At 47.4% G+C, this 26726-nt stretch overlaps 1 protein-coding gene across 3 annotated transcripts; it reads right to left on the bottom strand.

Moving 5' to 3' along the window:
• Positions 1-447: 447 nt before the first annotated feature.
• stag3 (STAG3 cohesin complex component) lies at positions 448-25033 on the bottom strand. Of its 3 annotated transcripts, XM_088628514.1 has the most exons (35): positions 24893-24933; positions 24700-24794; positions 22338-22542; positions 21525-21657; positions 18871-19002; positions 18281-18377; positions 17371-17447; positions 16366-16570; positions 15421-15572; positions 15068-15141; positions 13313-13436; positions 13078-13176; positions 12824-12903; positions 12161-12268; positions 11914-12013; positions 11664-11778; positions 11246-11349; positions 10605-10697; positions 10186-10275; positions 9750-9950; positions 9458-9525; positions 8973-9060; positions 8586-8666; positions 8351-8443; positions 8060-8219; positions 6568-6701; positions 5787-5888; positions 5469-5617; positions 4503-4625; positions 4151-4341; positions 3821-4025; positions 2938-3066; positions 2388-2595; positions 2221-2292; positions 448-1126 (listed from the first exon to the last, which is right to left on the bottom strand). In XM_088628514.1, exons 3-34 carry the CDS (start codon positions 22457-22459, stop codon positions 2239-2241), a joined length of 3891 nt encoding a protein of 1296 aa, XP_088484640.1. In that variant the 5' UTR covers positions 22460-22542; positions 24700-24794; positions 24893-24933; the 3' UTR covers positions 448-1126; positions 2221-2238. The 3 variants fall into 3 exon arrangements, with proteins under 3 accessions (XP_088484640.1, XP_088484639.1, XP_088484641.1); XM_088628513.1 differs by lacking the exon at positions 24700-24794 and having other exon boundaries at positions 24893-25033; XM_088628515.1 differs by lacking the exon at positions 24700-24794 and having other exon boundaries at positions 2502-2595; positions 24893-25033.
• Between the last annotated feature and the right edge of the window lie 1693 nt (positions 25034-26726).

Here is a 26726-nt window from a genome sequence, read left to right as displayed (position 1 = left end):
GCAAAAGTTTCACTAAGCTTCCTCTGGTAATTCGTGAACATAAGACAAAGGAAGGTTTGTGGCATGAAGACATTAGAAGGACAGAGTGCCTTAAAAATAGCAGATTTGAGCAGATCCCAGCCTCAAGAGCAGGATTCCTGCTATTGGTATTTTTCGTTTACAAGCAATTAAACTTTATCTGAATAATGAGCACAGGGATGTTCCTCAGCATTCTCAGAGGAATGAAACCCACCCACCCCTGGTGTGGAATAAGTGTTTCTCCAGCTGGAGAAGTGGGTGAAGGACTGGACTGGCGAGGCTCACTCCTCCCTAGAGACCCGCCTGTGCTGGGCTCTTGCCAGTGTCGCATCAGGATTATTCAGATCACAACTCTCGCTCTGCCTTTAAAACCCCTTTAAAAAGCTTGGAACCACCTGACACTGCAGAGTCACTCAACAGCAAAATCGATTTGCCTCAAAAATGCAGTTTATTGTGAAGAACACCAAAGAACCTGAGATTTCCAACTTCAACAACAAAATCCCTTCAAAACCCACTGGTGACTCTTGCCCTTGTGACGCATAATAACATCCTCCCTTTAAAACACCATGCTCTGCTTTTTTACACCCCTGAATCACAAAGAACACTGCAGTGGGAGGGATTTCCAATCCCAACAGGAACAAACACAAATCCAACGACAGTGAACAACAACTCTGACGCAGCAGGGTGCTCTCCCCCGCGTCTGAACCACAAAGGGCCTTCTCTCGAGTCCCGGGCCGAGGACTGGGTGCCGATTCAGACCCTAGCTGCTGTTTGTCTTGAAAAGGGAGGCCTGTGTGATTACGGAAGTCGCACACTGGAGCTGGTCTGTTGTCAGTGAATCTACACTGATCAGACTGGTCTCGGTTGTTTTGAAGCGCAACTAAGCGCTTCACTCTTTCTGAAGCCCTTAAGCAGATGTGCTGGAACCCGAGGCCTCTTGATGTTGAGCGCGGGATCTTCCTCTTGCAGAACCCTTTCAGACTTCCCGTGAACTAATTACACGCCTGGCTGGAGCAGCCTGGCCTCTGCACTGGGTGTTCTTCAGTGTAGCTGGTGTTGCTGGGGCAGGGATGCTCCATCAGTTCAGCCACACCTCTCCTTCAGGGAGCTGCAATAACACAATGTGTGTCAGCTCCCAGGTCTGCACCCGCATGCGCTGTGAAGCAGCTTCTGAAGAGTGTTTGAAGTGACATGTTGTGCTCTGTTGTGTTCCAGTAGCATGCTGTTGAGTCCAAGAGTGCACATAGGGTCATGCTATGCTTTCTAAATTTTACTGTTTCACTCTACCTTGGATGTCACATCTACCCAATTTGGAATTGCGTAGTGCCACCACACCGCAGCACTCTAGCGCAGACGCTCGCTAGACGCTGAGAACCTGCATCTACCTGAATAGATGGGTATCTGGACTGGTGATTGCTGCTCGAACAAGTATAAGCAAATATTTTCAGTGCAGTTAAAAAAATCTAGACTTCCTTACTTGGTGGAGGACTACACACCCTCAACACAGCTGGACCAGGAACTAACGCTTGACTCAAGGACTTTGCTTTCACTAAACACATAAAGGGTTAGGAAGAGGAGGTCTAGAATACACCATCATGACTGATATTTTTCATACAGTAATGTATAACTATTAGTTGCACAAGGCAGGAGGAGATAGAGGAGAGTTTGACGTTTTAATCAACTTTTAACCCTTCTCAATTCAAAATATTTTGAACCTACAGAAATATTTCTGGAATGTAATGTGGAGGACCCACACATTCAGTTCCTGATGAAGCACATCTATGAACTGGCTTCATCACTCTTTTCTCCTCCCCACTGAGAGCTGGTGTGTGGGGAGCGTACTGGTGCACTATGGCTGCTGTCTCATCATCCAGGTGTGGCAGCATATTAATAATAATAATAATAATAATAATAATAATAATTGCTTGCACTTATATAGCGCTTTTCTGGACACTCCACTCCACATTAGTAATGGTGGAGGTGAACAGCCATTGCCTGTAAAGCACTGTGAGTGAAGTGTCCAAAAAAGCGCTATATAAGTGGGTTTGGGCTAGCGCAGAGTCAAGGAAAGGTGGCACAGCTTGTTGGTCAGGCAGAGTGCATGCTGCAGGATGAAAACGCAGAGCTACACTGCGTGGGAAAAGCACCGTGGCTGCGATCCGAAACAGGGGAGGCTTTAATGAGCGTGTGACCATGTCTTACCCTTGCACCCAGGAGCTCTCAGTCAAACAGGTCCTCCAGGAAACCGCCTGAGTGCTGGTATCGGGTGGAGGGCTGGAGAGAGGGCGGTGAATATTATTAGATTAGATAATTAAGCTCTAAGTTAGAAAGGGTGTTTTCAACATGTCTCACCAAAAGATAAAACTGACAGGTAAAGTTATAGAAGGGCAGTGGGGCTTTGTTTTCCAGGAACACTGCAAGGTACAGGGCTGTTCATGAGGGGTGGGCATGAGAGAAAAGTGGACTGTAAAGGAGAGGCTGACCAGGTGTAGGGGAGACGTGCCCCCTGACCCCTCATCGTCATCAATCTCCAACTCCTCTTGGTTGTCATCCTCATCCTCTTCAATCAGACTGAGTCTGGGAGAGACAAGATGACACTGACACTCAGGAAAGCACATGAGGTACTGAGTGACATGCTTGATATGCTTAGTGTGATCTGAACTGCGCAAGACTAGAACTGCTGCCAGTCAGATTCCAGCTTGATCTCAAGACTGTTCTACTATGAGCTTTTTCTGCCTACATGTCAATACTATGGAATAAACAGACTCAGTATAACTGCTTTTCAGAAACAAGCCATGTACAACTTGGGTTTTAATCAGCTGTGAGCTATTCTTGCAAATCTTTCCATTCAGAGGTCTTTAACATGGCCAGTCTGCCAGCTGAAGAACAGGGCACTGTCAGTGCAGCTCCAGCACTCACAGGTGCAGCTGGGAGTCCAGGTCTCTGCTGCGGCCGGAGGTGGGTGTGGGCGTGGGGTTGGGCGGAGCTCTGGTTTTGGTTGGAGTGGGGAAAGCAGCCTGTTTCCGGGACACACTGCGCACAGGCGGGCTGACAGGAGAGACAGAGGCACATCAGAGACACACAGGTCTCAGCCAGAGGGCTGGGAGAAGCTTAAGGAGACTGCCTGTCTGCCTTGTGTGCTGCAGCTTTTTAACCCGTTTGTTTTATTGGAGATCTTGATTGTTCTGCCTCATTCAGGACTCCCTGTGAAATTCAAACTCTTTTCAGTTCCCAGCAAACCTGCCACATTGGTCAGTGCTGATTAAACCTTATTTACCAAGGTTAAACCAAGACCAAGAGGTACGTCTTTACTCAAAGGGTGGTGGGAGTATTAAACAAGCTGTGCAGATATGTGAATGGAACTGAAACAATCTCTTTCAAGAAATGGCTGGATGAGATACTAATAGGCAGAGGGGCCGAGTGGCCTGCTCTCATTCTGCTCTCCCGCCTCCCCCTCTCACTCCGCCCCTCTCTTCTCCTGCCTCCCCCTCTCACTGTGAAACTCATCCCACCTATTCCTCTGACTCCCCCACTTTGTCCGATGCCCTTGTATGTGTACAGGGTACAGTTTGAGGAGAGCTGTTCTGGCCCACAGCAGCATGTCTCCACCAGTGCAGGCAAGGCATGTTCAGATGTTACTGATGGAGATTATAGGAGCAGTTGTACCGCACACAACAGTCACACGGAGTTCTGCCGATGAGAAAGGCCCCCTTCTTAAAGAATGGACGGTGTTTTCCCGGTGTGTTGAAATAACCTCTTACCCTGCACCAGCTGAGGACAGCCAGGAGAGTGCCCACTGTACCTGTTGGTGAAGTCTGCCTCTGAACCCCTCTCCGAACTGGCTCTGTCCCTGTCAGGCAGGGTCCTGTAGACCTCGCTCTCCCTGTCAGACGCTGCCTGGGGCGCCTTCTTCAGCACAGTGGAGGTTAAGGGTGGGGTCTGAAGTTTGCTGTGGAAAGTGCTGCTTTGGTCCAGCCATGCAGTCTCCTTGACGCTGGGAGAAGAGGCTGAGAGGGAAAACATAAATTCATGTTTTTAAAGCTAATAGCCCACACCCAGTGTTAATCAGTACCCCACAGCACTCCTGTAACGCAAGCCCTCTGTGGCTCCACCTCCCCCCCCGTCCCCTGACCCGCAGTGGCTCTCTTCCTCCTGGGCCTGCTGGCAGGTGTGCGTGGAGAGGTTCTGCTGACAGAGGACCGCTTGTCCCAGCCGCCAGCCTCCTTCTCCCCAGTCTGCAGGGAGCGCTGGTACATGACCATGGGAGGCCAGAACTGGGAGGATGTGGAGGTTGAGGAAGTCATGCGCTGCAGAAAGTTAGCCCTGGGTGCCAAGAGGGAAAGCGAGAAGGGGGTGAGAAAGCTGTAGTCATTTAACCTAGCAGATGCCTGCATCTGACAGTACGTGAGTGTACGTCAAGGAGCTCCTCATCTGTGTGTGTGTGGACTGGATGTGTGAGCAATGTCCTGTCTGCACTGACTCACAGTAGAGCCCGGTCCTGCTTGATCAGTTTGAAAGAGAACTCGGACAGAATCTCCAGGAAGTGCAGGTTCTCGGGAGGTCTGTCGCCCACACCCAGGTCCCTAAAGGCAAACCGGATGCCATCCCTGCAACAGACAGGACATGCTGGATCATCGGATTTGAAGAAACGCATAGCTGAAAACAATCTAATATGCCGTTTTCAGTCTTGAACAAAGGAGACTGAGGGACTTCACACTCGACAAGTCAAAATACTCAAAGGCACTTCACAGTGGATTTTCTCAGAATGAACAGTGAAACACAGACCAGAGGACACATGTGGAAACTAAAGGAAGTGCATTTAAAAGTTAGACTAAGAGGTGCTTCTATACAAAAAGATACGCAGGAGAGTGAAACAAACTATCTAGCCACGTGGTCAAAGATGATACTTTGGCTTCTTTCAAAAAACGACTTCATGAGATTCTCAGCTCAAATGACTCCTAACAACTTAACAGACTTATCAGTCCCAATGTCCTCTCGTCTGTCATTTGTCTTACGTTATCCAGTGGAAATGACAGACCAGCCTGTGTGTGCCCGCTGCAAGGCCGCACAATAGACAGAGACGCACCAGAAGCCATGGAGACCATACAAAGGAACAGCCTCAGAAATGTGCTCAAATGCCACATTGTAGCTGCATGATTCATCGGCTCAAACAGCAACTAGCAAATCAAAACCTATGCGGAAGAACACAAGTCCTTGTCCACTGTGAATAGTGTAGTTGTTGTGTTTTGTCTTGCCTGTAATCCTGATCAGAACTGATTTTTGCAGTGTTTAACCATGCTGTAGCTTAATGAGCAGGAGCGCAGTGTTTCACCGTGCTGTAGGTGAACGAGTTAACTACTTATAATTTATTCTACCCTATTCGAGACGCCTAATGTTCTTTTCTTTTTCCCACCCTGCATCATAACTACCCTAAGCACACACAAACTGACTTGTGCAGGGCGACCAGGGCTTCTCTGACACTATGAAGTTCAATGCCAAAGGTCATGGCCAGACGGTGAGCCAGGTCCCTCATAGCGCCAAACTCTGGGCTGACACTCATTGATGCCACCCCATGGTCCTGCACCAGCTCCGTGAACAACTGGGAGAGAGAGAGAGGAGAAAGAGACGATCACACACAAGCGCACTGTCACTGAGTAACTGACCAAGCCAGACAGGAAGCAGACTCCACAAAGTCCAACACATAGCTCATACTTGCAGACACACAAGCGGAACAAACTCATTCTTCCACTGGGACAAGGAGCACAGACCTGTTGAAGGCTCAGACAAACAGTCTTGGCGCATTGCACACGGTTGATCAGTTTGGCTCTGCTTAGGGTCTCTTTGATGATGTCCCCAAAGTCCTTATAAAACTGCAGACACACAAACAGAGAAACTGAAATTTGCACATTGAGAAACTGGAACAGCGCATGTATTTGCTGCAATCAGCACCAAAATAACACTGCTTTAACCCCTCTGCTGCTCTCAAGGGATTCATATGTCTCTGACCTCAATGTTCCTGCTGGTTTACATTTTACTGTGCAAGAACAACAAAAACAATAAGACAGATCTTTTACCCAGTGTTCACTGTGCTGGAGTGGGCAGGAGGAATAGAGCTGGCCTTTCTGACAAAGTCTGCCTGACAGTCAGCTAACAGAAGTCCATTGGGGACATCAGTTCAGCATTGGTGGATAATGACACGAGGAGACTTAATTGTTTAAGTTCTTCAGTGGCCAAAAGCAAATGCAATAATTGTTCAGCACATGACTTCTCTGCTATTTAGCAGGACCTCTGTGTCATGGGAAGAGACTACATAGGCTTGGGGAATCAGACTGGGGACCCTTCCCCAGAAGGACCGACTCTTCAAGTCGCTAAGCACAGAGTAGCTTGGAATGGAGAAGGCCTACACGTCTGCTTTGATGCCAGCTGTCTCTTCCCCTTCCACTGCCTGCCCACACTCCTTGCCCACCCTTCGGTCCCTCCTTCTTTGCCCTCGGCTCTTCTTCTGCGGGTGCCTCCCCTCTCCCCGCCCCTGTGCTCTCCTCCCCACACCTTGACGAAGTGCTTGAAGACATCGGTGGCTGCACTCAGGTCCAGCACGTTGTAGACGATCAGTTTGCAGTATCCTGCCAGCTGGTTCCTGCGCCTGTGAAGATCCTCCATCTTCTCCAAGTCCTCCTCTTTATCTGGGAGAGATAGACATCAGGATTAAAGGGGAACTGCAAGGCTATTTTTACATTTTGGGGATATAAAGAATCAGCACTGATGAGTGCATTTCAAACTACAATAAAAGTAAAATGTACAGCTTCCAAAACTAAAATGTACAACACAAATCTAGATAGCCAAGTCCATGGCCCACAAAAACTACACCTCCCAGAAATCCACGGTTCTGCTTCCTTGGGTCCTGCAGGTCCCACCCAGCCTTTTCATAAGATTCAGTGTTTGTTCAATCATGTTATTAATTGTTTTTCATTTCAATCTTACAGGTGTTCATGAGAAATTTAAAACGAGTCAAACTTTCCCTAAATAACAACAGACTGAGTTAAAGAACTCGATGTACACAATGTTTATGAAGAAAGTGGAATACTGTTTTGTCCCTACTGTATTGTTTCTTTAGACCACGTGTAACATGTTATTTTTGCTTCTGTGACAAGCACACATATATTCATACAAGAAACACTATATCATAGCTGTTCTTGCTAACTGCATATCTTTATCAAAATTTACACTAATTTCATTGTGGTTATTCTATATCAATTTTTTTTAGCTACCACTACATTATATTTATATTCAGAAAGTAATATTGTTAATAAGTCCAAAATGTTATTAATTTTATTTTCAGCTACAAAAATCTTTTTAATTATGATGCTATATTAAGTGGATTTGAAGAAGGTGGCTTCCAGTACATGAATGCTACAGTACTGTTCTTCAAAGTATCATACTGTACATAGTGGGCTAATGTGAGAGTTTTCAATCTAATAAATCCAGGCTCCACTCATTGTATGTAAACCCCTTTTCAGGGGAAAAAAACTTAACAGCCACACTACACTTTAAAACAGTAACTCGGCTACGTATTTTTATGTAACATATAAAAAAATTGTATTTTCAAGAAATATGATTATTAGACTAGGAATTAAATGAAGTTGTTTCAGCAACACCTAAAGCATTACAAGTCACTGAGCAGCACGCCACACAGTATATATACTGTAGTGTGCTCTCCATTGGTGTGAAACTTAACGCAAATTCTAGATGGCTGCATCTCCAGGTACCCAGGAAGTGACAAGTTTCTAACCTGCCAGAACCCAAGCGAGCCCAGGCAGAGTCACCCTGTTCACTCTGTGCCTCCACTTAGGGAATCCTGGTCACATCTACAAGTCGCATCTCAGGCCTAAACCCGCGCTGAATGGGAGCCAGAGCCAGGGAGCTCGACCTGCCCTCAGAGTCTGTCTTTAATAGTTGAGCCACTCGGGAGCCTGACACGCCTTTCACACTCTAGTTATGGCCTCTTGCCTCACACAGCCTTTTCCACCTTCCCCCTTCTCACCATCCACTTCCTCCTCCACAAACACGTAGTCCATGACGAAGCTGGCCATCTCCAGGCGGAGAGCGTCTGGGGGCAGGAAGACCACTGTCTGCAGGTCATCCCGGCCTTTGGCCAATTTAGGACTGAGGATTATGAGGAAGTCGCACAGCAGGAGAAATGCCTGGTCATAGGACAGAGAAACGGATGTGGTCAGTCTGACAGAACACAAAAAAAGACTGCCAGTCAGAGGGAGGATAGAGACATGGACAAGACAGAATGAAAGAGAAGACTCAGATCAGGTCCTAACTGTACCTGGTCTCTGATTTCTTTCTTGATCATCGACAGGCAGCTCTGAAACACGGCAATCAGACCCTTCGTGTGCTGCTTTAACTGGCTCAGCTGTGCCTGTCGGAGAAGAGATGGTCAGGAGCTCTCTGTGATGGAAACCTAGTGCTTTTTGCAAAGCCAGTTCAAACAATCTGAAGTGTAAGTGTAAGACGCGTGTGCGAGGCACCGGATCCGACATCCCACAGTCCCGGTCTCCTACCTTACTGGGCTGGGAGTTCACAACCCTGACCAGCTCCCACATCACGTGGAGAAAGGCGCTCTTCAGCGCAGGCACCATGACCTGAAACACAGCACGCTCCCGTCACCCATGCTGCCCTCCGTGATCCACCGCCATTCCCAGCATACCATGATGGAGATGAGGAAAAAAAAATACTTTTCCGCTTTTAAAATAAAGTTAAGCCACATAACGATGCTCTGTTCTGCCTCCAGGTCTGCTGTCGTCTTTGTGTGGTTGGAGCGTGTCTCTGTGCGCCTCACCTCCTGTGTGTTGGTAGCTTGGGTGTCTGTAGAGCAGGAACTGCAACGTGCCCCATGTAACATTCAACACGTCAGCTGGGAGTGGAGCAACGCGTACAAGTGTCTTTACCTCCATCACAGTGTGTCCGCTCTGCACGCCGTGATTCAGAATCTGGTAACAGGGGTCGAACAGCTCCCAGCGTGTCAGGTCCTTGGCGCTGTAGTGTAGACACACAGAGCGACAGAAACCCAGCTGTAGCAGTACACTCCACAAGTCATCAGCGCGTGCAGTCAAGGACAGCTACCATGTTTACACACGGGCAAAAAACTACCTCAAAACAACCCAGATTTCACAGCTAGAAAAAGTGCTGGGCCAAAATCAAAAAACACAAATGCTCAGCAACTGCATTCATCACAAGGGGGCACTGAAACAGGCAAGACAACTCTGACAGCCCAAGGCCTGGATTAAGCACAGCTTTAAACCCATCCTCCATTCACAAATCACAAGGGTTTCTTGTGTGCGATTCTAACTCGCAGCCAGCAGATGGCTTGGCAGTTCACTTAATCCAGGTTTAGGTGTGACCTGACAGTGCTACACTGGTGTGTCAAACTGACTTGTAGAGAGCAGCGATCCTCTTCAGATTGGCGACTGCACCATATTGCTCATCTTCATCTAGTGTGCCCTGACAAAGAAGACAAAGCAATAACAGCCAGATTCATCTTAACAAAACTGCACTGGCTAAAAATGCTATTAAGCCATGACAAAATGAAACAGAACACTTTAATTTGAATTCTCAGTGTAACAAAACTTTAGCACTACTGCTGTATATCTGACCAGGTGGCGAGGAGCTCGGCTCCGCCTGTATCTCTCCTCTGACCGGCTGGGCCTGTGGTTTTGGTTTCATACCTGCAGCAGGTCTTCCACAGTCGTGGTGAAGCGGTCCACTAGCCCCTCCACCAGCTGGCTGAGTGCCACGTTGCTGCGCCCTGCGAAGGTGTAGCAGTCGCTGCACAGCTCGGAGAACACGCGAGCACACGCATCCAGCACACCGTCATTCGTGTGTTTCTCCGCGATCATGCTGACCTGATCCAGGAGCAGCTCCAGGTACTAAGAGAGATGAGGGGAGCCCAGAACAAGTCTTGACACAGGCAGAGGGAGGATGGGTAGGGATACAGGCATGAAGGGAGCAGAACAGGGCTGAAGAGCAGAGGGATAGAAGAGTGAACAGAAGGCGTGGAAGGGAGACAGTGCTGAAAGATGGAGACAGAGAAAGTAATAAACTGGCAAGATCTGCTAGATTTCTAGGGGATGGGAGTGTGAAGACCAGAGGACGGTGTTTCACCTTCTCCAGCCGGCCAGTGCAGTAGATGTCCATGTTAAAGTGCAGAGGAGTCTGCAGCAGGCAGGTCACCTTCTCCACGTCTGCGGAGTACTGAGACACAAACACACAAGAACTCTTTACATTTTACAAGGCAATGAAATACAGCATTTCAACCCATCTGCCATTCCACAAAAAGAAAAGCTTCCAAATGGTGCAAGAGTCACACGATTACAAACCTAACAGAAAACAAATGGAAACTCCTAAATCCTATATATGAGTCACACTTCTTTGTAGCTCCTTTTTAAAGTGTCTATTTAAACCTAACACGATTTAAGATTTTAGCATCGCTGTTTATAAAGGGGCTGCTCATTGTCAGATGGCCTCTGGCCAGCTGATTCCTTGCTGCTGTGCTCCAGACAGTGGGACTAAGAGTCACAGACCTTGGCCAGGAGCTGTGGAAGCACTATGATGAAATGGCCTGTCAGCCGTATCCGGTCCTGGGCCCGTGTTTTCTTTTCCTTTGCAGTCTGGACCTGGGAGAGAGAGACTGTGAGCTGCACAGCACACGAGAGGGTTACAGATGGACACAGAGAGCGAGAGGGAAAAACTAGTGGTAGTGCTCGTGTATCCGAGGAAACAGTGAAGGGAAGAGAGGGCAGAGAATACTACACCTGGTGTCATTCTCAATCCGTATGTTCCAGCAGAGGATTCTGTAGTAGTATGTTTTCCTTTACAGGATTTTTATTCCAATTACCTTATTTCTCCTTTTCATCATGTCATTCAGTCCCAACCCACTCAGTCCTTTTCTGCCACGGCCCTTTGCCCTCTGTGCTCACCCTGTTCAGCGTCATTTCTCTCTACATCCAGGTTCTCACTGACCTTTTCTAAGGGTTTGCACAGCAGCACACAGCATTGTCTTCTGTCCTCTCTGCTGCTCACCTCCCCTGTCATTCTGTGTTTCATTTTCTCTCACCCTCCACTGTCTCAGGCATCACGCCAAATCCCTTTCTCACCCTCCTCTGGCTTCGCTCCTTCTCTCCCTCTCCTGCTCACTCCCTCCCCCCCTCTCACTCTCGCTCACCCTCTTGCCAGATACTCTGCCAATGGGAGGCTGGCCCTCTGCTGCCTGTTTAACTGCACACACCATCAGTTCAATCAGGGCACTTTCGTCCTCATCTCCCAGACCTGCAGGTGAAGACACAACACAGGTCAAGGGACAGGAAATGAATACCCCTGCCTGCTAACACCAAGGCCTTCAAGATGTTACAGTATTTAAACTCCTAAGTCAGTACAGGGGAGCCCCGGTACAGTTATTACAGGGGTCCCAACCCTGGTCCCATCAGTATTGGGGTCCTGTTAATACTGTGGTCCCCCAGCCCTGGACAAAGGCGAGACAAACCACTTGTTTCAGTGCACTGCACAGAGGCCACTGTGTGCACTGCATGGAGAAGGCACTTCTTCCTCTAGACCCAGCTCAGCCCAGAACCTCTCCTTCTCACCCTCCTCTTCTCCCGGCCTCCCCAGCAGCAGTTCAGTCATGGTCTGCCAGTCCTTTAGCTCTGCGCTAGCACTGTCCCACAGGCTGTCCACCAGGTAGGCGCCGTGCTCGTGGAGCTAAGACAGAGGAGAGGCACTCAGGAAAGGGGCTTGGGCATAGACACTGAGGCTGCATGTGACCCGACCTAGGGAAGCAGCGAACAGGGGCACGCTCACAACAGTATAGCAGAAGGGCAGGAAAGGCACAGATACCTCAGTCTGGATGTAGAAGGAGAGCAGCAGTTTGATGATGGCCATTCTGCGATTGTCCACCTCCATCCTCTCGCTGTCTCCCTCCACCTTGCTGCACAGCCTGCGAGAGCACAGTAAGACCGCACACTGTTCAGAGCCAAGATTAATCTAATCCCACCCTGGCGAAGAATGAAATGAAAAAGACAGGGTAGCATTGGGGAGGTGAACCTGAGAGACAGACAGTGTGAGAGAGAGAGATAAGTGTGACCTGTTGTAGAGGAAGGTCCCAGCAGCTGAGGCCAGGCCTCTGTGAGAGCTGAAGACCAGGAGGTAAACATTATCACAGTCCTCTTGTGTCAGCACATCCTCGGTGTTTCTGTACAGGACACAGACCGGACAAGGAATAAACTCTCTGCTCAAGTCACAATTACACAAGGTTTTGCTATACTGCACATGAAAGAAATGTTGTCCCGGGTCCCGGGTGACGGTCAAAGAGAGGGAAAACATCCTAGAAGCACAGGGCTTAAGAACTGAGAATGAACAGAGGGCAGTGGGTTTAGACAAGATAAAGTCTTGTCAGAACCACATTCCCCACACATGGAATTGCCTGCTGTCCTCAGTCACCTGATTAGTTGGTGGTAGACAATATGCCAGGTGACATTTAAAGCCAGGAAACTGAGGCTCCCTGTACTGGAAACCACAACTTCCTGGTTTTAAATGTCACTTGATTAAATGCAACAATTCTTGCTATTTGGACCCTTGCTCTTTTTTACATTTGTCATCCCTTCTTTCACAAAAAAGAGTGCTCTAAATCAGTCCCTGTGCTGTCAGACCAGTAAGGGTATTTTGAATGACTTGTTTTTAAACGTAATGAGGACAAGCCCTCCTACAGTAGTTTGTACACCCTTCACTCTGCGGTGCAGACACTCACTGTTGGATGAGAACCAGCAGATGCACAGCCTCCACTGCAGCTTCTACCTCCTTGTCCAGCACCATGGACAATATCCGCTCCTGCTGACAGAAACAGCACAGCGCTGTCAACAGAAAGACACACTGCCATAGGGTCACACTGCCACAGAGGCACAGAGAGACGGGACACACTGCCACAGAGGCACAGAGAGACGGAGTCCACTCTTACAGATGCCGAGGGACACACTCAAGTTTCCACTCTGGTAACAGGCTGACCTTGAACCTGTTAGTGAAGAGTTCCAGCCTGCCAATGAAGTCCTTCTCGCTGTACAGACCCTGCAGCGCCTTCAGGCACTTCAGCCTCACAGCACCTTGCTACGAAGACAAACGCACGACTCAGAACGAGGCTGCGAGGCCTTGACATTAACCGCAGAGATGAAGTGTCTGAAGGTTGTTGTTATGTATTCATTCAACTTTCATCTGCCTTCTCAGAGCTGCTGTAGGGACGTACCTTGTCGTGCAGAGTCCAGCCGAGGTATTTCAGGTATCCATCGTTCAGGAAGCTCTCGCTGTGAATTTTCATCCACAGCCCAATCTCCTCCATACACAGGGCTCTAATCTCGGGAAGTATGTCCCTGTGCACAACACAGACATGCAGAGCTAAAACACGACACTTCACTCATGACTGTTCATGACCCTGTGGCATGTCAACAAATACACACAAGTGCAAACGTGTGTGTGTGTGTTTGTTAACATGGGGTGAAAGCAGAATCACAATAAATCTGTGATTTTCACATTTTCAGCATGACTTCTCCTCCTCACCTGTCCTCTGTACTCCTATTGATCATGATCCGATCTCAGATCTGGTCGCAGGCACAACGCTATCTGTGTGTACGCACATACACGCACACCTAGGCGTGCACCTAGGGTGAAAATTCTCCAATCAGGCATTTTTCCCCCACTCTTTTCACTGAACATTAGTGATAAAAGCAAACTTAAAATAAAAGCATAACGCTGCAAAGAGGAGGCTACTAAGCCCATCTTACTTGTTTGGTAGTTTAGTAGCTGAATCAAGTTTTGCTCTGCAGTTTCTAGAAGAAGCCCAGAATTAGGGCTTCAAACTCCTGGAAGGAAAGACTTCCAGTTACACACAATTCTTTTTCTCTTTGCTCAATGCATGCCCTTTAATTTCCAATGGCGAGTTATAACATTCTCTGGGTTGACAGCTATACCATGTAGGATCTTATATACTTGAATTAGATTTCCTAAGATTGACTTAGACTGAAGAGTTTCAGTTCCTTTAACCTGTCTGCATGTGGCGATCCCTTAAACAAGGAATCATTCTTTTTGTATAGTTCTTTTACAAAACAGCATAGTATGCCATTACAACTGAACGCAGCATTCAGCGAGCTCCTACTAGTGCATTACAACATCCCCACGCTGGCTGGCCGGGGGCATTGAGGAATCTACATAACCACCCAGTGTACAGTAGCTGTGAGGGGGCCTGCATGAGGCAGCACACATGGCATGAAGGTGCCTGAGAGCAGGCAGCACAAAGAGCACTTCGATCGAGCAAATCCCCTCAGAAAAGAGAGCGAGTGCTCTCGCAGCCTGACAGCAGCACCTCTCCCTGGGCCCCGGTGCCTGCTCACACCCGATCGAACACACTCTCACCCCTCTGCAGACGGCTCCAGACGGCCGCTTCTCATGCCCTTGATCTATTCCACCCCTGTCCTATGCAAACACTGCAATTTGCACTAACCCTTCAACTCAAATAATGTGGTTCACATGGGTGTCACTTTACCACATCAACCAGACTCCCTTTTCAGATACATGCACACTTTACTGAACACTAATCCACCCTAACAAGAAGAATATTTACAACACACCAGAGCAGACTGTTCGGAAGACTGTCAAGCAACAGGAATTGAGCAAATTACAATGTCTACATGTCTTGCATTAGAAAGAACTGAAACAAGAACTAAAGGACACAAGGGGAAACTACAGAAAGTACACTTAAAACCAAGAACCGGACTTTTCTGGAGGAAGTCTAGAACAAACTTCACAGCCATGTTCATGAAGCTGATACCTTGGTTTTCTTCAGGAAAACAGCTGGATGAGATCCTGGGGTAAATTATTAACTACCACACAAGCTAGATAAAACAAAAGCCTCCTCTTGTTTGTGACCTTTCCTATGAGACATTAACTATGGGAATCCCACAGCCCAGCACCACTGTTACCCCACTCAGTGCTGCCCTGGGCTCACCGGTATCGATGCACAAAGACGCCTTTGAAGATGGAATTTATCATGCTGTTCATCTCTTCCTGCTGTTCCTGTAGCTGCAAACCCACAAACAAGAATAAGAAATCAATTCTTTTCTGCTCATTTCATGTTTCAAATATGAAACAATGTGTTGCATGCAGCATTACCTCAGACTGTTTTTGTACAATATATTCCAGAACTTGTATTGTTGCGTGTTAGGGTGTCAGGTCACACTACCTCTGTGCACACCGCACTGGTGCCGCAGTGCCAGCCCCTCAGTAGTGAGCTCAGCGTCAGTCTCTCGGAGAGCGTGGAGTATCTCAGTGAGCGTGGTGCAGAGTGTACTGTGCTGGTACCTCGGCGAGTTTATCACGCAGCTCCTCCAGTTTGGCAGGGGCCTGACGCTGTAGCTCCTTTCCCAGTTCAGCCTCATACAGCCGCTGGCACGTCTCCCTCTGATACCCCACACCAAGAGACACCTCCACCAGGGCAGTCATCAGCTTCAGCACTGGCCAAAACAAGCACAGCACAAGCTCAGGCCACCAGCTGGGTCTGCCAGGACAGCTTCAGACCGTGAAACCCAGGCACACTGAAGCACACATGCTCACAGGAGCACAGCTGCACCGCAGCACAGACACACAGGAGCACTGGAACACAAGTGCAGGCACACAGACATGAACATCTCTTCAGCAACATTAGTTAACACGTGGATAAGCTCATTTCCACTTGTGACACACAATACAGTGTAAACAAGAACGCAGCATTACTATTCTGGAAAAGAGTAACGGATACAATGCTAAAGAAGTACAGATAAATACTACCCAAAAGTGCAATTACACACTTTAGACAAACATACCAGAGTGAAGCAAAAGGACGCGAACATTTTTAGTGAAGAAGTGTCTTTGCGCAAAACTAAGGTTTTTAGGATTTCTAAAAGATCTGATTAAGTGGAGTCTCAATTTTACAGCAAATGAACCTTCTGAATGAATGAATGAAGCAGTAAACCTTCGCCGATGGGGCAGCAGGAAGTGTGGTCTTGGGTCTGGCACTGCTCAGCTACTGACAGCAGGACAATGAGTCCCCCGATCCCATAGCACACACCCACACCACACCAGCTCACACAGAAGAAATCACAGCAGCGTAACCCATCTCCGGTTTCACAAGCTACAGGCGAGGAGCATAAAGTAACAGGTGCTCCCTGCTTTCCGCCCGATGCGGTTTAAGAAATCCACACAGACTTGTCCTTTCAGCACAGTTCATCCCCGAGATGGATTGCACTAGCCCTCCCCTGGCGCTCTCACCTATCAGTGTGCTGGTGTGCCGGAAGGCGCGCACCTGGGAGTCGGACATGCCTGTGAGCAGCGCGATCAGAGAGCTGAACAAGGTCTCGTCATACAGCAGGCTGTTCTGGCAGCGATGCACCAGCATGCTGAAGAACTCGCACAGGTTTACACGGAACTTCTTCCACTGCACCCCCGGGGAGCACAGGGGGTAGCTGCCCGAGTCCTGCCAGGGAACAGAGCAGTCGCGGAGAAATTGCTGGATGCACCACTTAACTGCACACATCTTTTTGACGGCCTCAGCACGGACCAAGGAAACGAAGCATTCCAGAGGGAAATACTGGGAAGACATACTGTATGAGCGGCTTTAAAAACACATTAACCCAAGCAACAGTCGCAGCCTCTTAAAATTACCTGCAACTGAGGCACAGCAGTAAGAACATGAGATCGTTCACACATGAGAGACTGCCATTCTGCCTCTCTATCACATTAGAAACGACGACTTCAACCACATTTCTGGGCAGCTTGTTCCACACTCCCACCACCCTCTATGCAAGTAAGTGCCTCCTGTCATGATCCTAGGATCTCTTGAAATAATTAAAGTAGGTAGCTGCGCCAGCATGCGTAGGCTGCATAAGAACAAGTAAATGTTTATTGCATGCAGAAAAGAGAGAAAAAAAACATTTCGGCTGTAGAGCCTTCTGACAAACCTGAAGAAGACTCCACAGCCAAATTGTTTATCTTCGTTCCAGCACGGAATTAACCTTTACTTGTTCTCTTGAAATAACCCAGGGTTTCCAGCCCCCCCATCACCTTTTCTTTGTGTAAAGAAGTGCCTGGTGAATAACGCTGCGTTTTATACTAAAAACACAAGTAGAACCTTGAGAACACATGGCAGCCATCATGTAATTGGCTTGAAAATCCTGACTAGGTCTACCCAAGCCAGACTTAATATTTTTAGCATAAACCTGGCTGCTTATGCAAGAACACTGAAGTAACACAAGCCAGGTCACTCGGACTCCTCACCTCGTCAAACTCGCGGGTCAGTCTACTGATGATCTGGGCGTTCTGCATGTTGGCGAACATCTTCCTGCTCACCACTCCTGAAAGCAGCAAACATTGACGTCAGTCCGGCAGGTCCACCAGATCTCAGCCCATCACCCTCCTCCTCAGACACTAGCCTGCTGGCGGCTCCCTGTGAGTGTCTACTGTGAGACCACAGTGTTTCAAATGAGTAAGCCGAGAGCACAGGGCCAGATAAAACGTGCTAGGGGGGTCAACAGCATTTTTCAAATTGGCTACCAATGGTGAAGAGGAATTCTGCAAGGTGAGACTGCAGATCCTGATGAGGAACGGGCAGCAATTCGTGATAGAAGTCTGCGACAGGTAGGCGCTACAAATGAAGTTGAGAATGACTGAAGAACAGAGATTAACTAGTGCCGCCGTGAAACCACACGAACATTCAACCAACCAGCTTTTGTCTGATGAACTAATGGCATTTAGTTTTTTAATACAAGTTTCACAGCTGTGAAAAATGTAATGGCTGGATTAAGAGGATATTGGAGATCACTTGCATGTGCAATACTCTGTTAAATAATTTAATATGTTTTTGATCACAGTTAAAGTTAAAACCTTAGGGTACAGATACTGCTCTGAAACCCTGTTGTGAATTCCGTGAAGAGGTTAAGGACTACCTTGCTGTGTTTTCAGGTGTACGGTACTGAAAATGTACAGTAAAAGACTAAGCAAAACAAATGGCTTAATTTCAAAATGGCAATGACAAATAAAATTCAATTGGAAATGGCTGATTCCATCATTTCTAGACTTCTGTGTGCTGGCAGCCAGTGCCAGTGGGGAGCCTGGGTTTCTGTGTCTGCTGGAGAGCTCATTTGGGGCAGGGCACCAGTCCAGTCAACACCTCCTCATGCCCTCTGACCTTTGCATCCGCTGCACATCACAATGAAGTTAATGAGTTCCAGGAGCTCCGCCTCCTTGTCCTGCTTGTAACCCTCCAGGAAGTCATCAATCAGACTCTGGAAAGCACACAATGATCTGGAGTTAAAATTCAGCACAACAACAAAATTAAGTTCTGCAGATAAAGATGACATAAAAGAGCTTTTAACACTAGAAGTACATTTACAACGGTACCAGTGAGATGCTGAAACCACAATAAACAGTAAAGATCGATTAATTAAGGTGATCCCAGAGGATCTAAATTGTCCCAGTCCCTTTTGGGAAAATCTTTTGATCTCCTGACATATTTACCCTATCCCGTTAGCGTCCACTGGTCCTAGCCGGGCTGGCCCAGTCTTGGCAGAGCTCCAAGATGTTGTGAAATATTAGGGTTGGAGGGCAGTAAACTGTCTGATAGCCCGGTAATCTGCCTCAATTCACTTAAGCAGCTGTAAAGTTGTATTTATATTTTTCTGCGCTCCCACGAGAGACACCCTCCCCACCACATCCTGAATCAATCACGTTTCAGAGTGTCTGAACCCTTGAGATGGGGGAGGAAGGGTGCTGCCTCACCCTCATGGCGGTCCTGCCCCCCCTGACGGCCTCATACAGGTGTGCAGCAGTGACCTGCTGTGACCTGGTTTCACTAGCACGAGGGGGTGTCCTGTGAGCCTGAGCTGTGTTGCGCTGGGCTCTTTTGTGCACCTAGAAGAGAAGAGAGGAAAGAAGTCCAACAGTGGCAAGAGAGTCAGGGCAAAAGCCTCAGTTTCAAGTAAAGTGGCCTGTGTCTGCATGCAGGGCTCTCCGGTGTTCCCGTGTTCCTGTGTGTATGTGTGTGCTGGAGTCTGCAGGGCTCTCCGGTGTTTCTGTGTGTACGGGTGTGTGTGCTGGAGTCTGCAGGGCTCTCCGGTGTTTCTGTGTGTACGTGTGTGTGTGTACTGGAGTCTGCAGGGCTCTCCGGTGTTTCTGTGTGTACGTGTGTGTGTGTACTGGAGTCTGCAGGGCTCTCCGGTGTTTCTGTGTGTACGTGTGTGTGTGTACTGGAGTCTGCAGGGCTCTCCGGTGTTTCTGTGTGTACGGGTGTGTGTGTGCTGGAGTCTGCAGGGCTCTCCGGTGTTTCTGTGTGAACGGGTGTGTGTGTGCTGGAGTCTGCAGGTCTCTCCGGTGTTTCTGTGTGTACGTGTGTGTGTGTGCTGGAGTCTGCAGGGCTCTCCGGTGTTTCTGTGTGTACGGGTGTGTGTGTGCTGGAGTCTGCAGGGCTCTCCGGTGTTTCTGTGTGTATGTGTGTGTGTGTACTGGAGTCTGCAGGGCTCTCCGGTGTTTCTGTGTGTACGTGTGTGTGTGTACTGGAGTCTGCAGGGCTCTCCGGTGTTTCTGTGTGTACGTGTGTGTGTGTGCTGGAGTCTGCAGGGCTCTCCGGTGTTTCTGTGTGTACGTGTGTGTGTGTGTGCTGGAGTCTGCAGGGCTCTCCGGTGTTTCTGTGTGTACGTGTGTGTGTGTGCTGGAGTCTGCAGGGCTCTCCGGTGTTTCTGTGTGTACGTGTGTGTGTGTGTGTGCTGGAGTCTGCAGGGCTCTCCGGTGTTTCTGTGTGTACGTGTGTGTGTGTGTGTGCTGGAGTCTGCAGGGCTCTCCGGTGTTTCTGTGTGTACGTGTGTGTGTGTGTGTGTGCTGGAGTCTGCAGGGCTCTCCAGTGTTTCTGTGTGTACGTGTGTGTGTGTGCTGGAGTCTGCAGGGCTCTCCGGTGTTTCTGTGTGTACGGGTGTGTGTGCTGGAGTCTGCAGGGCTCTCCGGTGTTTCTGTGTGTACGTGTGTGTGTGCTGGAGTCTGCAGGGCTCTCCGGTGTTTCTGTGTGTACGGGTGTGTGTGTATGTGCGTGTGTGTGTACGTGTGTGCTGGAGTCGATATGTCGAATGCGGACACAAAAACAGATGTGCGAGCCATTTAGTAACCTCTAATTTTAATCAACTGTTTTGACGGACTGTAACCAAATCAAATACAGTTGTACACAGGGCTGGGCAATACGACCTCAAATCAATATCATGATAATTTCACACATTTACCTCAATAACAATAAATTAACAATATTTTATTTTGAAACCCTTGAAATTATACGATTACATGATATGCTGAAAGATCATGTTTTAAATATGCGAAACTATTAAAGCTGCACACACCTCATCTCATCTCAATGCCTTACAAATAATTCATGGAAACACAAACAGAATAACTTTTAATGAACATTTATTTGAACATGACTGATTATAGCTCAGCAGCTATCTTTTCACAGCAATTTGTTTTGTAAATGTAAGGTGCCGCAGTTTGAGAAAAATATTTTCTCGAGGGCACAACATATCTCTTGTCAAGGGCTTGAGCGAGTCTTTTGAAACCACTATGTTCCACTGCAGCTATGGGGACCATGTCCTTCGCTATGTAGAACCGACATAAGCAAAATTAGGTCGGTGAGAGATTCTCAACGTCGGTATCAGTAAATTCTTAGTATATCACCCAGCCCGAGTTGTACATCAAAGTTTTTTTAACATTTCCAAACAAAAATATGGTAAATATTGTTATGAAAATATGAAAAGAATGTCATGAAAGTATGATAACAGGAAAACCAAATATATTGACAGTATGACCATAGAAAATACTTATTTCAATTTAACATACATGATTTTGATCTAACCGTGTATACTCAAATATAAACTAAAGTGTTCATGCCAAGTTTAGTTACAGCACAGGTATGAATAAATTGAGAGGCTACTAGAAATGTAATTGTTGGGAAAGTTGTCTAATTGTGTTAATGGTATTGTAGATTTCCATGTGTAGGATATTTTTTTGTGCTGTGGAATAAAAGATGCTGTACAGACACCTGGTGCGTTCACAAAAGAACCAGACAGTTCAGCAAAGTAAGGCATTGTTGTCACCTTAATGGTAATCTGTATAAAGGACCAAAATGTTTACTTTAATAGGTCTGAAAATGCATGCTTCTCCAAATGCAATTTATTGAATTTATTGTGATTGAAGGAGACGTTTTAGAGAACAGACAGATACCACTCTGTCAGTCGTATCTAAAAGGGGGCCTCTGTGTTACAGAATAAACCCCTTCTCCTCTACAGTATAATGAGTCTGAGAGAGACCCCAGAGAAAGAGCGGTGACCCGTCAGTGGAGCAGAACCAGAGCTCTGCCATGTCACAGGCTGCGTCTCACACGGGCCACTAACACCCACCGTCTCCCTGTCCGCCTGTCTCGCGACGGGCGACCTCGTGGGCTCAGAGTGCGCCGTTCTCTTCCTCAACCTGCGTTTTGCCGGGGGCTCAAAGTCGCTGCCAGAGTCGGAGGGCTCGCTCCATTCCTCGACACTAGGGGAGGAAGAGAGAACACACACCACCACACACGTGGGCGCACATTAGTGTGAAACACCAGACCTGCAGTGTCTGAGTTATCAGACCAAAAAGCCCCTCGCTGTTGAACGCCAGAACCGTAGTAGAACAGTAGTGCTTGTATACTTGTGCTTTTGTGTAAGAAAAATATTTACAGAAGAAAAAAAGACAGAATATTCTAAATTAAAAAGCAGTTTCTCCAGGGGATTTCCCACTTACAGTTAAAAGGTAGGGTCCTAATATGAACCAAGCTGTGTACCAGCACACTGACAAGGATACACAGAGTGAGCTTCTGCACTAGGAATCCCAGGTTAAATACCCTAGGCTCCACCCCTGCGCCTCCTGACAGTCGAGCTTCCATTTAAACCACAGGCGAGTCGGGGTCTGTAACCCGACAGACTGGAGGAACATACAAGGATAGCCCAGCAGGAGCCCAACAGGGAAATCATGAACACAAATAACCTAGACATCAATGAAATAAGCAACGCTTATGAACAATAATAAGCAAAACAGAAATACAAATGTTTTTTTTTGTCACTGTATATCCAAAGAGAGGTCAAAACAAGCAAGTCAATGAGACCGGAGGTCATCCCATGATGAGGGAAGTGCAACAGCCCTGTGTCATCACACACAGCAAAAACAAAACTGGTATTTGTCACCTGTCAAAGACATCCTTGATCTGCTGCGCCTTCGATCCTGGCTGATTCTTGTGAGAAGAAGCGGGACCTCTAGCATGTGGGCGGGGACTGGAGGCGGGTTCCATAGTCTCTGATTGGTCCATGGAGAAGCAAGATGTGAGTGGCAGAGTCAAGATCCTCCCCCACCGTGGCCGTCTGCAACGTCAGCGAATTTTAACCTGTTGGGCTAGAGAGACAAGCAGACCAAACCCATTCTGCCTGTTCAGTACTTAAATACTTCCACAGCAGACTGCACTTCCAAAACACAATGACCACTAATTTACTTTTATAGCACCATGAGACACCGCCTTGGTTTTCTAAATCAGGCTCTTGAGCAAACCTCAGGCCTCATCATCTAATGAGTCTCATTCCAGCACTTTGCCATCAAACTGCAGATTTACTTCACTGATCAAAGCAGCCTCCCCTCCAGGTTGCTAGATTTACACAATCAGTTTATTATACAAAAAATAACCAATGGAAAGCAAAACAACAAACATTGCAATGTGTAACAGCACACAACAAAATAAATCAAAATAATAGAACGTAACGCCACAGCAGGAGTCAGGGGTGGCAGTGACTTGTAATGACCAGCTAAACCTGCAGGCATCCAGCCCCACAAGTTGTCTTTTCAGAAACCAGGGAACATACATGAAATTACTTTTATAATCTAAAAAAGTGACACAGATGCACAGTAGGGCATTGTGCCAGCCCAGGTCCGAACAAAGATGTAAATTAATTATACAAAATATACAAAAATCAAGGGCATGTACAAACATGACAATACAAAGACATCAAATGAACAAAACAGAACAAATCATTAAGACCCTTATTGACAATACAAAGATTAGATTAAGGATCAGATTAAATAAGATTGTATGCTTAGAGATTTCTGTGAACCAGTTCTCCGAGGGTCATTTCAGATTTAAATTGGAAAATTCCTCGAAGCACTCAGAAGTTTCACGCTCTCTGCATTTTCATCTGCAGCATTTTGGCAACACGAGAATGACATTTAATTAATTTATTGCTTACACTTATATAGCGCTTTTCTGGACACTCCACTCAAAGCGCTTTACAGGTAATGGGGACTCCCCTCCACCACCACCACCAATGTGTAGCCCCCCCTGGATGATGTGACGGCAGCCATAGTGCACCAGAACGCTCACCACACATCAGCTATCAGTAGGGAGGAGAGCAGAGTAATGAAGCCAATTCATAGATGGGGATTATTAGGAGGCCATGATTGGTAAGGGCCAATGGGAAATTTGGCCAGGATGTCGGTGTAACACCCCTACTCTTTTCGAGAAACACCCTGGGATTTTTAATGACCACAGAGTCAGGACCTCGGTTTTATATCTCATCTGAAGGACGGCACCTGTTTACAGTATAGTGTCCCCATCACTATACTGGGGCATTAGGACCCACATGGACCGCAGGGTGAGTGTCCCCTGCTGGCCCCACTAACACCTCTTCCAGCAGCAACCTTAGTTTTTCCCAGGAGGTCTCCCATCCAGGTACTGACCAGGCTCACACCTGCTCAGCTTCAGTGGGTTGCCAGTTGTGAGTTGCAGGGTGATATGGCTATTTAACTGTACAAAAACTTCTTTGCCTTTATTCAGAACAAGAACAATGTCCTTAAAAGTTAAATCGAGCAATAAAAAATACTACTACTATGAGGGTCAAAAACCGGATTCAGTTTGAAAATCGGACTCAAAGCTAGATACCGAAGAGGAGCGTCGCCGAACAGCCCAAAGAGCGCATGCGCCGTTGCAGACGCTTCACTGTGCAGCAGATATCCCGTCATGCTTCTGCGCTCCACACAGGCCGCCATCACCCCGAGCGAAAATATTTTCTACCTCTGCGCCCACCACCATCCGTAATTTCGTGGACCCACCTCTCTTTTTTTGGTTTGCCCGTACTGTTTTACGCTAGCTACAGGTATCCACCACTTCTGACGCGATCTCATTTCACAGTGCTGGTTAAAAAACAGTAAACGCGTCGCGACGCCTTAGGACCTGACAATCACCCCTTCGGTTCTCCAACACAACACGCACACACATCAAAAGGCTGTAGAGAACGCGTCTCTCTGGTCTGACAAAATAAGAGTAATTGCAGGAGGCTTTGCTTTCAGTATTAAAAAAACATTCAATCGGAAAAGGCGCTGCTCTTCTATTACTTATATACTTTTATATAAATATAAATTAATATAAATGTAAATTACTTAAATGGATAAACGACCATAGCAACAGGCCGAAAGCAACTCGTAGGTGTTGTCAGTTCAATCGTCATCAACTTTTCAAATTACGTTAAGGTCTTTAATCAGCCAGTCTAAAAACGGAAAACTTACAACTATGTGGTTCTTCACCGAAAGTACCAAAAAAAATGGGTATATATCGGCAGCGATTTCAAAAACGTCTGAGCGACCCCGACGTTTAGCGCCTGCTATTAAAACAGGAGCGAAGAGGGTTACAACATAAAAGCGACAGAAAAACGTTTTGATCTGTCAGGTCATATAAACTAGGCTGCTGCCGCCGACCCACCTGCCGGTCCGCGAGCGTTCACAGAGAAGCGCTGAGGTGGAGCCCGTCTCGCGCCACAAAACCGGTGGGCGGGAACAGTGACCAGCTAGTAAGCTCGCGAGATCTTTTCCAATGCCTTCCAATGGCCTGCTACATCGCGAGATCTCGCGAGCTCCGTGAGGTTGGCATGCAGGAGCTGTCCTTCCCGCTATATAGCGCCTTGTCTTTTCTGAGTGTGTCCTGTTACTTTGTGCTGATAATCATAGCGTTTGGCCTTTGGTTTCTAAGGTATTAGGCTGCTAAGCTGTTTGTTTTACTAATTGTCTGTTAAATGTTCATACAAAGACATTACTATCCTGTCTTTCAGCTGGGGTGAAGTCAAAATCCGGCAGTTTTTTAAAGTGTCTTGAACTCGCAGGCTACGTATTTGTGTTTCATGGGCGTTTCATATGATGTGGGGCTTCAAAGCAGTCGACACCACCATGTTGCGAGATGGACATTATATATACATAAAAAGGACATGAACTAACAGTTCTGTGATTAGAAATGTATCCTCATTCCATATAATTATACTGAAGGAACCGGAGAACTGATGTTTGTGGGATATGGCCAGCATTCTCTGATGCAAGAACAGATGATAAAAGTACATTTATTTGCATAAAAACGGTTTACTCAAATCGTATTATAAAAAAAACACATCAAATTAATTATTTCCAAAAACGTGTTCAGTCAGCATCTTGATGCATGAAAGTCTTGTATTTACATTCAGAACAGATGAAATTTGTGACCTAATGAAAAACGAGCTGAAACAACATGCTTGTTAATAATCGCACGATATCAAGCGACTGTTCTAGAAACTAGCAGTATCGAAGTGATGGTCTCTCGACTCACTCCATCAATCACATGGTTTAGCATTAGCGTAGTGTAAAGTGCATTATGTCAATCGACGTGATTCAATTGGCGTTCACGCCTCTTTTTGCACATTTCGGAGTGAAAGTGCCTAGGGTCTACGAACACCAAAATCCGGCCCTGGGTGAACCCTGGGTCTGATGGCACAGCGCCCCTGCCGAGTCCCTGCATTACAGTGATGAAATACGCAGAGATCTGCCACCTCCAGGAGCAGGGCCATGTGCTGGCCTCGGGAGAGCTCAGCAGGGAGTCCTGCAGTCTGCGGACAGTGCCCTCTGTACCGCACAGTGGTGCAGACGCACCACCCTCACACAGAGCTGCATCGACACTGGAAATATGGCCCTGAGTGCTGTATTCTGAGTTTCTGCTATTGTGTTATTAAAACACTCACTCAATACACAGGTAGTGTATTCAAGCAGTTTTAATTTCAAATTTCTGTTTCCACTACCCTCGTGCCTTACTCCACACTGGTCAGCAGCAAAGTAGCTGCCGTTACAGTTGTGAGGAGACCTGAGAGGTCTGAGACCTTAGTTATAATGGGTCGTGTTGTGCATCGTTGTGGGTTGAGCTGTGGTCTGTTGTGGGTATGTAGTGTAGTATTGTGTGTGGAGTTGTGAAGTATTGTGGATCGTGTTGTGCATTGTATTGTTCTATAGTACGGTGGGTACTATTGTGTAGCATTGTAGGCTGTGTTGTACTGGGGATGCTAACGGATTTTTAAAAGGACACCCCGGCCCGCCGCTCCCTTCAGTCAGTTTTATATTGCAGCAAAGGGCGCTAGTCACCGGAATCGGGCTCTCAGAAATAGCGGATCACACCCAGGAGTTAGCGCTGTAAATCCTGCTCTTCCTGAAAACTACTGATCTCGCTGTGGAAGAGCGCCGCCCCTCCCCGCCTTGGGACCGTGCGGTGTGAGTTACAGATCAGTGTCAGGGTCCCCTCGGGG

This window comes from Lepisosteus platostomus, chromosome 4 (assembly GCF_059453375.1).
Source record: "Lepisosteus platostomus isolate fLepPlt1 chromosome 4, fLepPlt1.hap1, whole genome shotgun sequence".
NCBI lineage: Eukaryota > Metazoa > Chordata > Actinopteri > Semionotiformes > Lepisosteidae > Lepisosteus > Lepisosteus platostomus.
This window is presented reverse-complemented; position numbering and strand designations above follow the sequence as displayed.

What these genes read in the sequence shown, in the direction of transcription:
- stag3 (XM_088628513.1), bottom strand. Translation starts at nt 22,459, where the DNA reads ATGGACCAATCAGAGACTATGGAACCCGCCTCCAGTCCCCGCCCACAT. An exon ending in GGGACCTTCCTCTACAACAG is followed by an intron (nt 12,014 to 12,160) that starts GTCACACTTATC and finishes GTGCTCTCGCAG; the next exon opens with GCTGTGCAGCAAGGTGGAGG. An exon ending in CTGTGGAAGACCTGCTGCAG is followed by an intron (nt 9,526 to 9,749) that starts GTATGAAACCAA and finishes CTTCTTTGTCAG; the next exon opens with GGCACACTAGATGAAGATGA.